At 39.5% G+C, this 12,746-nt stretch overlaps 1 protein-coding gene across 1 annotated transcript in view; it reads right to left on the reverse strand.

Moving 5' to 3' along the window:
• Positions 1 to 12,746, reverse strand: part of LOC121856872 (organic cation transporter-like protein) — a 52,546-nt gene that overhangs the window by 13,347 nt on the left and 26,453 nt on the right. The window contains exons 2-6 of the mRNA XM_042352646.1: positions 9,579 to 9,835; positions 9,028 to 9,163; positions 8,438 to 8,624; positions 6,139 to 6,242; positions 1,489 to 1,643 (exon numbers count right to left, since the gene is read on the reverse strand). Coding sequence (XP_042208580.1) covers positions 1,489 to 1,643; positions 6,139 to 6,242; positions 8,438 to 8,624; positions 9,028 to 9,163; positions 9,579 to 9,813 — 817 coding nt within the window. The 5' untranslated portion in view covers positions 9,814 to 9,835. The remainder of the gene's footprint in view (positions 1 to 1,488; positions 1,644 to 6,138; positions 6,243 to 8,437; positions 8,625 to 9,027; positions 9,164 to 9,578; positions 9,836 to 12,746) is intronic.

Consider the following 12,746-nt stretch of genomic DNA (forward strand, 5'->3'; position numbering starts at 1 on the left):
CATCTACCTACTAAGGAAGAAGCTTAATGTTACAGAACACACACACACACACACACACACACACACAATGTAACTTTGTGTGACGCGTTGTCTGACTTGGGGTGGCTTTGAGCGAACCATACACTTGATATTATAATTTATGTATCCTTCCTGTCCATGATTTACAACAATAACTGTAGGGTAAAAGTTACAATGTTATACTAATAACACTGTCATGTATTGATACTATGACTAGTTACCAAGATACAGAGCACGATGAACATAACATGATAATGATAGTGAAGCCTGGAAGAGTTCATATCATAACTTGTGTGTTAGTGTGTATGTTGCCTCGTGAGAGTTACCGTGGGCCTCCATGTGCCCAGGTGGGAAGGTCAAAGTATTAAACTATAATTGTGTCAAATGAGGAGTGACTGATCCACATGTAATTTAAGGTTTTTGAATTATGTAGTTAAATTAAACACGATTTTTCATATAGTTATGCGAATGATGGGAAGCATCGTGGTCTGGCACACACACACACGCATTGTGTGGAGTCATTGGGTGGTTTGGAAGTGTTTATTTCCATTCATACTTTCGTAACTACAACCTATGGTATTTTTCTTCTTGTTCATATATAATGAAGATAATGCAGAGTATAAAATACCATATACAATATTTATACATAATGTCATCTATACAGCCGTACTATGACTGTGTGTGCTCTTGCGAGTGTTGCCTTGTGATAGTTAGAGTGGGCCCTCGTCCAGGAGGGACACTGTTCTAACTTCCATTACCGACCCAGGTGGGCTAGAGATTATGGTTTCCGAGTGTACAGTCACCCAGAGGAATAAGTATACACTGTAGCTCTAAGGTCGTCTGGTAACGTTGAAACTGCGCATCCAGACGCATGATGAAACTCAGCTCCCTCCACCTATTATCTCTAACTATTTTCTGTTTCCCCTTCTTTATTCTTCTATTTACTCATCTTCCTTCATTTACTAATCCAAACAACATTAAAAAAAAAGTAGGCTAAGAAAAAAAGTGGGGGAGCCGTACGATAACTGCAATATTGGGCTGACAGCGTACAGCGAATGATGGTGCGCCAAGTCCTTAGACTTGCATCGTTTTCCAGCGTAAATAAAATGGTTATGTAATGGCTTCCTAAAGAAACCATCGATATGGGACCAAGTTTGTTCCACTCTACGAATTTTTTGCGATCTTTCCACCAAGTTTGATGAAAAACGATTGTGCCGTTTCCACTGCCCAGAACAGACACACACACACACACACACACACACACACACACACACGCCTAGTCCTATAGTATATTAGATTAGTTACGTAACACTCTTATTGTCAACCACTGTCTGGCCAAGGAAGTAGGACAGACAGAGTTTGCAAAAACTTGAACTTTCATCACCTGTCTCAGGAGCCACAAAATATGGATCATGCGACACTCGTGCTATCAACACCTGCCTCAGGAAACCATCTGGAAAACAAACATACCAAACACGAAGATCCCAAGATACGTCCCGGCGTCAGTGGCGGAGACAATGAGCTTAAGGAGAATATAAACCTCGACAGTGGGCGAGGCAGCAACCAAGAAGCCAGCCAGGATGTTGATAACCACACACACCAGCACTATTGGACGACGTCCAAGCCTGTGTACCAAAAGCGAGATATTAGTTTTCCTTGGGAAGGATGTATAGTCTCTAATGAGATATAATTAGACATATTTTAAATAGTACAGCCGTTCAAGATTGTGATGGCAATTTTATATGATTGTCTAACAAATCTGCTGACGTTTTTTTAGGAAAGTCTTCGAGGTAGTAGATAATGACGAAAATTACGATGTTATTTACTTAGACTTTAGCAAAGCGTTTGACAGAGTACCGCATCAGAGGCTTCTGAGAAAAGTTAAGGCTCATGGCATCGAGGGGAAAGTTTTAAATTGGATAAAATCATGGCTCATCGATAGAACATAGAGGGTCAGCGTAGATGGTGTTAAATCTGAGTGGGGCTGTGTAACCAGTGGGGTTCCCCAGGGGTCAGTACTGGGCCCACTCTTGTTCATAATCTACATAAACGATCTAGATACTTGGATCATCAGTGACATAAGCAAGTTTGCAGATGCCACCAAAATAGGGCGGTAGATTAATTCAGGGAAGGATGCAAATGCACTACAGGAGGATTTAAATAAACTGCATGAGTGGTCAGAAAAGTGGCAAATGAAATTCAACACCATCAAGTGCAGCGTACTTAATATTGGAAGAACAGTGCGTTAATGTTCGAAATAAGGCAAACAGAGTATTAGGTCTTATATCTAGAAGTGCAAGTAATAAGAGTGCAGAGGTCTTATTGCAACTATATCTTGCGCTAGTCAGGCCGCACCTCGATTATACCGTTCAATTCTGGTGCCCTTATTATAGAATGGATATCAATTCAACTGGAGTCGGTGCAGCGAAGAATGACGAAAATGATTCCGGGACTTAGAAACCTTCCATATCAAGATAGGTTAAATAAACTAAACTTGCATTCCCTAAAAAGACGAAGAGTGCTGGGAGATATGATCGAAGTGTTTAAGTGGGTGAAGGGAATCAATAAGGGCGATATAGATAAAGATCTTATAATATCCGAGCAGGATAGGACTCGTAGCAACGGATTTAAGTTGGATAAGTCTAGGTTTAGGAGGGAGATAGGAAGGAACTGGTTCACAAATAGGGTGGTGGACGAGTGGAACAAGCTTAGCAACTTTGCAGTAAGTGCTGGAACGCTGGAAAGTTTTAAAAGAGGCTGGATAGATTCATTGATGATAGAAAGTGGTAGTAACTCGACAGGAGATGCCATGCACAGGCCAACCGGCCTATTGCAGACTCCTTATTTTCTTATGTTCTTATGTGAGCTAAGTGTGCCTCTGTGATGGACTTAAACATAAAATTGAACAGTACTCTCAAGATGATGATAATACAGCAACTTGCAAATTTAAGCGGCCACCTGTACCCATGAGGATATAAACTAAACATAAATATTTAGCGATACCTGAGGAATTTCGACGATACTATTTGTAAGGGCTGAAAAACCTACCACTGGAACATAACCTGACATGAAGAGAAATAGTGTCGTGGAGATTTTTGAAGTTGTGTTTGATGCATGGATGAACAAATAAGTCCTTGAAGTGGATATAATCACAAATTATGTAAATCTGTACATCTGAGTTCGTATACATGTTGCATAAAACATTTTCCTGTTTTCAGAAGAATAATCTTAGGTATATCTAAATTATATATTCTTAAAGGTAGTTAAAATTTCTCTTTGGCTTAATAAGTTAGAGCATCCCCAATATTAACAACACCAGTGGGGCGTTAGTTACGGGAGTACCGACATTAATGGCATCCCTGAGTTACAACGTGCTTTTTGGGCTGCCAACACTGAATTACTGGGCTGCTAAAACTGACTTACAGAGCTGCCAATACTGAGCTACAAGGCTTTAAACAATAACTTATAGAGCTACCAACATGGAGTTACAGGGGTGCCAACTATCACAACTCTCTGCATCTTGCCCAAGCTTACCCCAATAGTCACAACTGGACAACAGTGATATACTGCTATGACTAGCTTTAATAGGGTAGACGTCATGAAATTCTCTTCAGGTACAAGCTCTCAGTCTTAGCTGATGAATGAAATCCTGGGTGAAAGGGACCAACCGAAACACCTCGGGAAATCTACCCTATTTGCACATATTTACAAATAAAATGTACAAGACTTAATATAAATGCACTTCTTCCCTAATTGGGAGAACAGTATAGGCACCAATGACTCGCACCTATCATTCCCTGGCAAAGAATTCTCGGATCTGATTGATTTTGATTTTGCCTCTTACAGCGGCTACTTTATTGTACACCCCACACTCCTCCTGTGAGCGGTAGTGCAAAAGGATTACAGAGTAGAGTTTACAACGGGTCATAATAATTAACCCCCGCTATCAGGATATTATGGCACTGAATGTTACACAGTATTTCAATTACATTATTTGTTTAGTTCTATATATAAAGGGTAACTTATTCACAAATGCGTGAGTACAGGCGTGTGAGGCAGTATGTCTGGCCTCACACTTTGTTATTCACATTTACGTGAGAAGTATTCAAGCACATTGTGTATTTGGTTCTGTACATGAAAACTGATATAGTTACTAAGTGCAAAATAGTGGATACAATCTTAATATGTCGGCTATCTTGCCATTAGAGATGAAGTGTTGTGCCATTTCACACACAGTGTGCTTGGACCTGTCCCTAAAAGGTTCTATCTTCACACAGTCGAGGACGTAGTGTTCAAGTGTGTGGCCAGATGTCTGGCCACACACTTTACATTTAGTCTTGTTTACATCTGCTTGAGGAACATACTGCCAGAGGTACTTATATCCTAACCTTAATCTAGCGGTTACATCTTGTAATCTAGTGATCTTGTTACTTGCTCCATATATATGTTTCACTTGATACATCTTATCATGGTAAACTATGGATCGACTAGTGCCTGTTTGCACTAGTCTACTTGCGTCAAACTCATCAATAAGTTATATCCTAATTACAGTTTTAAGGGTTCTTTTAGGCCACATGGTGGGTGTCCTGACCCAGGCCGGCTCAGTAAGATCCGCTCATTGGTGTATATGTTGGGCTGTACCCAGATAAACGATATTTGGTTCACAGCCTTACATTAACTACAATAAGGTTTGAGGCAAGTTTTTTAATGGGAGAAGGTTGGGAATATTTATGAGAACACAATGTTAATTAAATATGAGCTAAATTAAATGTTATAACAATGAAAACAGAAGCACCAACTGGCATCCTGACAACTCAAGCAGCCTTACCTATTTCCTTGGTTGGGTCATGACCACACTCATTTCCTAGAACATAAGAACATAAGAAAATAAGGAGTCTGCAATAGACTGGTTGGCCTATGCATGGCAGCTCCTGTCGACAGTTACTACCACTCTCTATCATCCATGAATCTATATAGCCTCCTTTTGAAACTTTCCAGAGTTCCAGCATTACTACAAAGCTGCTAAGCTTGTTCCACTCGCCCACCACCCTATTTGTGAACCAGTTTCTTCCTATCTCCCTCCTACACCTAAACTTATCCAGCTTAAATCCGTTGCTCCGAGTCCTATCCTGCTCGGATATTATAAGAACTTTATCTATATCCCCTTTATTGATTCCTTTCACCCACTTAAATACTTCTATCATATCTCCCCGCACTCTTCGTCTTTCTAGGGAAAGCAAGTTAAGTTTCTTTAACCTATCCTGATTTGGAAGGTTTCTAAGTCCCGGAATCATTTTTGTCATTCTTCGCTGCACCGACTCCAGTGAATTGATATCCATTCTATAATAAGGGCACCAGAACTGAACCGCATAATCGAGGTGCGGCCTGACTAGCGCAAGATATAGTTGCAATAAGACCTCTGCACTCTTGTTATTTACACTTCTAGATATAATACCCAATACTCTGTTTGCCTTATTTCGAACATTAACGCACTGTTCTCTAGGCCGTAGGTCCGGGCCTACAAGTACCCCTAGGTCTCTTTCACAAGTCGACTTCTCTAGGTTCATGTTGTTAAGGCTGTATACATTACCAGTATTTGTTCTTCCAATATTAAGTACGCTGCACTTGCTGGTGTTGAATTTCATTTACCATTTTTCAGACCACCCCTGCAGTTTATTTAGATCCTCCTGTAATGCATTTGCATCCTGCCCTGAATTAATCTGCCGCCCTATTTTGGTGTCATCCGCAAACTTGCTTATGTCACTGCTGATCCCAGTATCTAGATCGTCTATGTATGATGAAATACTGACCGCACCCTATCTGGGGCGCCACATGGTCTGAAGGCTGAGACAATAACAGGAAAATCCCCACATTATGAAGAGGGGAAAAAGCATGGCCCATAGATATTATAGATATAGACATAGACATAGATATATAAATACAAAGCACATTTATGCAACACTGACTACCTGAACTATCAACAGTGAGGTAAAGGGCTGCCAACACTGACTAATAGAACTTCCAACACTTATTTACATAGATGCCAACACTGACTAACAGAACTATCAACAGTGAGTTCCAGAGCTGCGAACACTCACCTATAGAACTGCCAACACTTACGCATCAATAAGGTAGCCAAAGATAGGATAGGCGACGATCTTGCCTCCCTCCATCACGGCCTGGGTGGTAGAGTAGAGCACCCGACGCTCGCACACCAGGTCCCACTGTTGCACCCACGCCCGGCCAAAGAAAGATACACACGAATGGAAAGAATGAAATTAAACCTTCAAAGAAGAATAAGTTTTGTTGATAATTACTCGCTTGTCTCTAGCTGGGTATATTTATAAAGGTAAATGTCTCCCTATTCGCCCTTGCCTTTACTGTGTAATCTGTCAAATACAGCTTTAGTTCATGTTAATAACCTAAATAGGAATAAGTTCAAATAGGGTAGCTAAAAACCCACTACAGTGAGATAACCTAAACTTGCCAATACCAAAAATGCGCTTACCTAAAATAAAGTCAGTACTTAAAACTGCCCATACCTAAAGTGAAGTCAACAATTAACATAATTCCTATGCATGAAATTAAATTAATACCTGAAGTGAACTGAATATATGAATTATTTTCATTGCCAAAATTAAAGTCAATGCTTAAAATGATGTAAATACCTAAAATAAAGTCGATACTTAAAATGAAATATCTACTTATAATGAGACAGAACTCGTATAGAAGATATTACATATAGGTAGAATATTCATAGTAGGAGGAATGTAAAGAGAGGAGGTTTGGTAGCGTGGCCGGGTAGTTATTTACACTTATCTTACGTTCTTAAGGGACAACATCTCAAACACCACTTCAATACAACTATTTATTAATTCACTCAATGACACATTAATATCAATAGTATATCGAAGTTACTAGAACATTATATATACGTTACTACACTGACTCTCGGACACAAACATGAAGTGAATACACTTCCCACAGTAGGTAACTCACCCTGTGACTAGCTCAGACAAAGACTCACGTGTGACCTGACGGAGGCCCAGTGGGTGCTGCTGGACTGTCTCCTATGGGAGACTCTGCTTAGCTGGTGACGCCGGGGTCTGGTCGGGAGGTGTCCCTCCCGACCTGGGGGAAGGACGAGCGTGACTCTGCGTGAGTGAACAGAGTGACGACCCGAATGAGAGAGAGATGAGTCGGAAGAGAATACGGCCGTAGCCAAACTGCAGGCCCTTTATATGGGGGAGACCCAGCCGGCGAATGACCTCCACCAAGGTGTGGTTGTAGGTCATGTCCATTGGTCAAGTACTTAGTGGCAGGGGTCAGGTCACTTGGGTCCTGACCCAGGGTGTGTCAACTTGGTATGTGAGGGTACTAGGAGGCATGTACTGTGCTCGCTGTTATATGTGTTGTAATTCTCTGGGCTGAAAGCTGTGGTCTGATAAACAATCATTACATACTTAACGATAGTACACAGCACACAAATTTGAATATATTCCTGACAGTGTTCAATAAAGGCACCCAATACTTAAGGTGCGGAAAGTTAATCCCTCAAACAAGAAAAACAGCGTTGAACCCCTTGTTAGAATAATACCTATTCATTAATTTTATCTGAGTGTATAGGGGCAGTGATGTCTCTGTAAGTTTCAAGAAAATCCGTTGATATTTTCACACGAAGGATGTGGCGAGGTGCTCAGTGAATGCGCTTGGTAGATAAACAAACTTGATTACCCGCTATAAGTGACAATAAAACCGATTACCCGAAGCTTCCAGCCATCCTAACATAAACTGTGATTCTGTTTAACTACTGCCAGCTTAAAACTGAATTTCCACAGGATTATACTTATCAACTGCCAGAGAAATATAGGGAAGTTGGTCGAGAACCATATTACAGAGACGAATACGGTGAGGCGCGTCTCTATGTTTGGTTGCCTGCTATAAATAGTACGCTCCTCTGGCTATTAACCTCTTATAGTTATACAGTAGGAACAGCTTGAAAAATGTAGATTTGTAGAATTAAGTTTCGATCTAACTGTGACCTTACTCAGCCGCTAATCTCTCTTAGCTGTCACAGTATACCAAGCTTATGCATAAAGTATATCTTTGTAAACTCAGATTAATGCTGAAAAATTAAGGAGTTTTCTAAAAACAAAAGATAAACATTATGGAGGCTTCTGGACGATAGTTAATGTGTTTTATGTATAGCCATAGCGTATGTATGTCTTGAATTTTCCAAGAGGTAAAGTTTTGTGTTGTTTTGGGAGTTAGAGCAACATCTTATTGTCTTTCTCAAACAAACTTGTATGTGGCAACACGGATCCTAGCCTGTTGAAGTGTCCGGCAATTTGATCGTCTTGTCGTGGGGATAACAGGGATTTCTTATTGTAGGATTACGTGTTATTCACCCAAAGCTAACCTCAGTGACGACGGTGGAGGAGTACTGGGAGTGGTTAAAGTCTCTGGCTGAGCATTTGATGATGCTGGTGGTGTTCCCATGCTGTACGACGGAAGGGTCCTTCATGGTGGCTTTGTATCCCAGCAGCGCCGCAGCCGTGTAGTTGTAGTTGCGCATCTGGCATCCTTCATACTTCCCCGTAGAGTTGCTGCAACCAAATACCCGGATGATAACATGTTTACTTGTGTAAATTTAAACAGTTGCTGTGGGCGAGGCTTATAAACATTGTCTGTGGGTAAGAACTGATCTTGTGGCAGGGTATCTCCTTGCCATGATAAAAAACAAAACGGAATGATCTGTGAGCGCATTCGTTTTCTTTTTCTTGGCAAGGGCAGACTCTTGTTTTTTAAAAAAAATTAGGTGTCATAAAGGCCCAAATCTCCTCCTTAAGAAGGACTTTGAGTTACTTATTACGATAACTTAAAGGAAATTTGTTCATACATTATCAAATTTGCTCAGTTAGACAGTTTCACAGAAGACGTGTGGAGGATTATGATAGTGAAGGGAAGAGCTTCCTTCTTTCCTTACTAGTAATAAGAACGAGGACTAACCTGTAAGGAATGGCGAGGGAGAGTATCTGTTGGTCCGTCCAGTTGGCCTCTACCAGGGGGGCGATGTGGCACCAGTAGTCAGGTGTCGCCCCGAGGAACTGGTAGGACAAAGTTTGTAGCGGCGATATCGCCACCGCTGTTAAGAGGAAGACACTCGACCTATACTCCCAGTACCCGTGTGTTTACTGTAGTTGTATCACATGAATATTAACACCCCAGCATATTTCGCCTAAGGATTAACCACCCTAATGATAAACTAATATAAGGTTAGGCTCTTTAATCATAAGGTGATATAACTCATATAAGCCTCGGTGTTTAATCGTCTTGTGATCTTTTTAGTTTCATTCCTTCGCTCATCTTAACATGTTTATTTTTATTGTAGCGTAGAAAAATCTTACTAGATTTAAGAAATGTTCTGATTTAACATCTGAACCGTACTGCCTTAGTAAACCAGGCAGTTAGTAACTGACTAAATCTTATGAGTCAGTGGCTGTTTAATTTAGTTATTAAACCAAGAAGTGACTCAGAGAGTGACTCAGATGGACACTCACAGGTGACACACATGATGAACATGAGGATATTCCAGCGGCCGTTGGTGCCCACTACCTCCAACAGGTCCTCGAAGGTGTTGACCCACGAGAGGTCTCCTTCCTTCCCATCTTTCTCCCCCTGGACCACTTCCTTCCCTTCTTTCTCCTCCTGGACCACTTCCTTCCTTTCTTTCAACTCCTGTGGATCTTCCTTCACCTCGGTGATCGCTTCTTTCATCTTCCCTCCCTCGTCCATCTCCGAAATTTTATAATTTGTTCTGAAAGAATAAAACTGAGTATATAAAGTGATATGGACAAGTAAATATTATTTCTCTCTCTCTCTCATATATTGTGTGTGGTTGTGTGCCTTGCTTAATAGAGATAAACGTCCGATAAAGCCTTAAAGACCAATGGACGTCTTATCTTAAAAGAGCTAATTTATTTGTGCTGTAACAAAATCGGAATGAATTCATATATGTTAAAACTTGGTCTGTTTCTTTTATAGCGTTGTTTAGGTTAAGTTTTAACTACTAATATTACTCACGTATAGATTTGTTGTTATCTACAGGATTGTATCTATATAAAAAATTTAGATAATATATAAATTATCGCTCGATATATTTACAGACATGCTAGGTATAAAACGAAATATGAAGTAACGTAATAAATACCTGTCATTATATGTGAAATATGAAGCCTAACTGTGGAGAGCCTGGCGAGAAAGCAATACTACCATCCTTACCTTACCGACGGTTGGGCGAATAAGCAATAGCGTCATTCTTATTTAGCCGACGATCAGGCGAATAGGCACAGGTCACTGACCCACATCGGGGCATGGGGGCCGAAAATGTAATAATAATAATAATAGTAATAACAATAATTTCATAGTAAATCAAATTTATAATTAAAAATAAGAATGAAAATAATAATAACACTAACAACACTAATAATAATAATGATAATAATAAAGAACCATAAAGAAATACAAAATGAAAAAAGATCAAAAGTGAGAAACGATATATAAATGTTGTGTTGTCAATAATACGAGAAACAATTGAGACCCTGAAAATTTGTGTAAATGAGGCAGAAAGTCAGATCACCAACCTGGGACTTTGTCACAATTTTTGTGATGCCATACGGCAGCAGGGTCTACCATTGGGCATCACATTATGCTTCCAATATCTTCCCAGGCGGTAGTACCTCCCTGTTTGATAGCTGCCTACCAGGTAATTCCTACCAAGTTGACTTGACAGCATCTAGGGAATGGAAGAGGTGATGAAGGAGAAGGAAGGAGGAGTTGAAGAAGAATAAGAGAAAAGAAGAGGTGGTAGTAGGTGAGTTTCAAGGTACAGTATAGGTATTGGCTGGCCTTCATTATCTACAGTACCACAGTGTGGACTCTGAGAGATCTTCAGCTCAAGGAAAACGAGACCCAAAGAGTAAAACTGCTGTTCAACTGATACAAAAACATAATAAAAAAAATAAAAAACACGAGGAAAAGTAAATAACCAATATTATATGTAGAAAATCAAATCATGTTTACGAATTTCCAGTTTGAACACGATAGACTGAATTTAAAGCAGCATTTAACGTTTTGTATGTGTTCACTTTTGGTCCCTAATCGAGCAAACCATAAAATTTAAGGGATCAGTGTATGCTACAATATGAACTAACACTATTTTTATGTAATTACCTAAAAGGAAGTTTTAACCTAGAATTAAATTGTGTGAATGGTACAGGTAATTCCAACTGACAGAAAATTTGGGTCGCACCGGAAATGTTTACGAAGTATTTACGCAATCAAATGGATGTATGGCAAGATATTATAGTGATTCGAATTCTCACATTTGACCTTTTAGCAGCCAAACCGTGAAGTAAATTCGGAGAGAGACTCACGAAAGACCAACTGGTGTGGAGGAGTTTTAGTTGAACAAATTTATTGCCAAAGCTAGGAGTACAGTTTCCCTATTCTGAGTAATTCAGTCCGGTCTTGACACTGAGGGTGGTATCACTTCTCACTGCCACGCAGGACAGAGGTTCATACACAAAGAAATATATATCTATATATCTTGATAAATCTTGATAAAATCACACGGGAAAAGGGAAACAACGGAGCACCTTAGCTTTCGTCTTTATTCAAGACATCTTCAGAGGCAACATGAAATATATATATATATATATATATATATATATATATATATATATATATATATATATATATATATATATATATATATATATATATATATATATATATATATATATATATATGCAAGTAAATCACTATAGGTGCGCGTGATCCAGGTATATGCTGATAACCACAAGGAAAAAGAAAACACGAAGTTCCCAAGCGCTTTCGTGTAATTCACATCTTCAGGGGTGAGTACAGACTAAGAAGAAGTACAAAAACAGGGTATATATATATACAGAGGAGGGTGAGATCAAGTCCACAGTGGTCAGGTATAGGTAATGACCCTACTAATCTTCACAAAAGCACTGCAGCGGTAGGTAGTCAGGTCAGAGGGTAAGCTGACCCCAACCTTCTCACCTGGTTACAAATCTTCTTAATTACGAAATTATCCAATTTGTACATACCATTACTCAAATTCATGTTGACGGATTCGGTATGTTTAAAGAGACTAGATTCTATAATGTTCCTACTGTCAATTGAATTACAAGGTAATATTGAGGAGGCATTATCCCAGTCAATGCAATGCTTATTATCCCTCAAATGAACAAACAGAGCATTGGATTCCTGGCCTGTCCTAACACTATATTTATGTTGTTTAAGTCTAGTTACAAGATCTTTACCTGTCTGGCCTAAGTAAAACATATTACATTCCTTGCAAGGAACCTTATAAATGCAGCCACCTGTATTGTTGGGGGGAGTTCTTGATTAACATTTGTTTAACAGTGCATGAGTTTTTAAATGCCACATTGACGTTCCAGGCTTTTAGTTGTAAAGGAATTTGAGAGAAATTTTTGTGAAATGGTAATACTAAGAGATTCTTATGGTTATGGGTGGGCTTGGGATCAGTTCTATAAAAAGATTTCTTAGTAATGTTCAGGCATTTGTCTATGAAAGATCTAGGGTATATAAAGTTCTTAGTAGGGTCATTACCTATACCTGACCACTGTGGACTTGATCTCACCCTCCTCTGTATATATATACCATACAGAAAAATTAGG

The sequence above is a fragment of the Homarus americanus genome, unplaced genomic scaffold (genome assembly GCF_018991925.1).
Source record: "Homarus americanus isolate GMGI-L3 unplaced genomic scaffold, GMGI_Hamer_2.0 scaffold34533, whole genome shotgun sequence".
In the NCBI taxonomy this organism is placed as follows: domain Eukaryota; kingdom Metazoa; phylum Arthropoda; class Malacostraca; order Decapoda; family Nephropidae; genus Homarus; species Homarus americanus.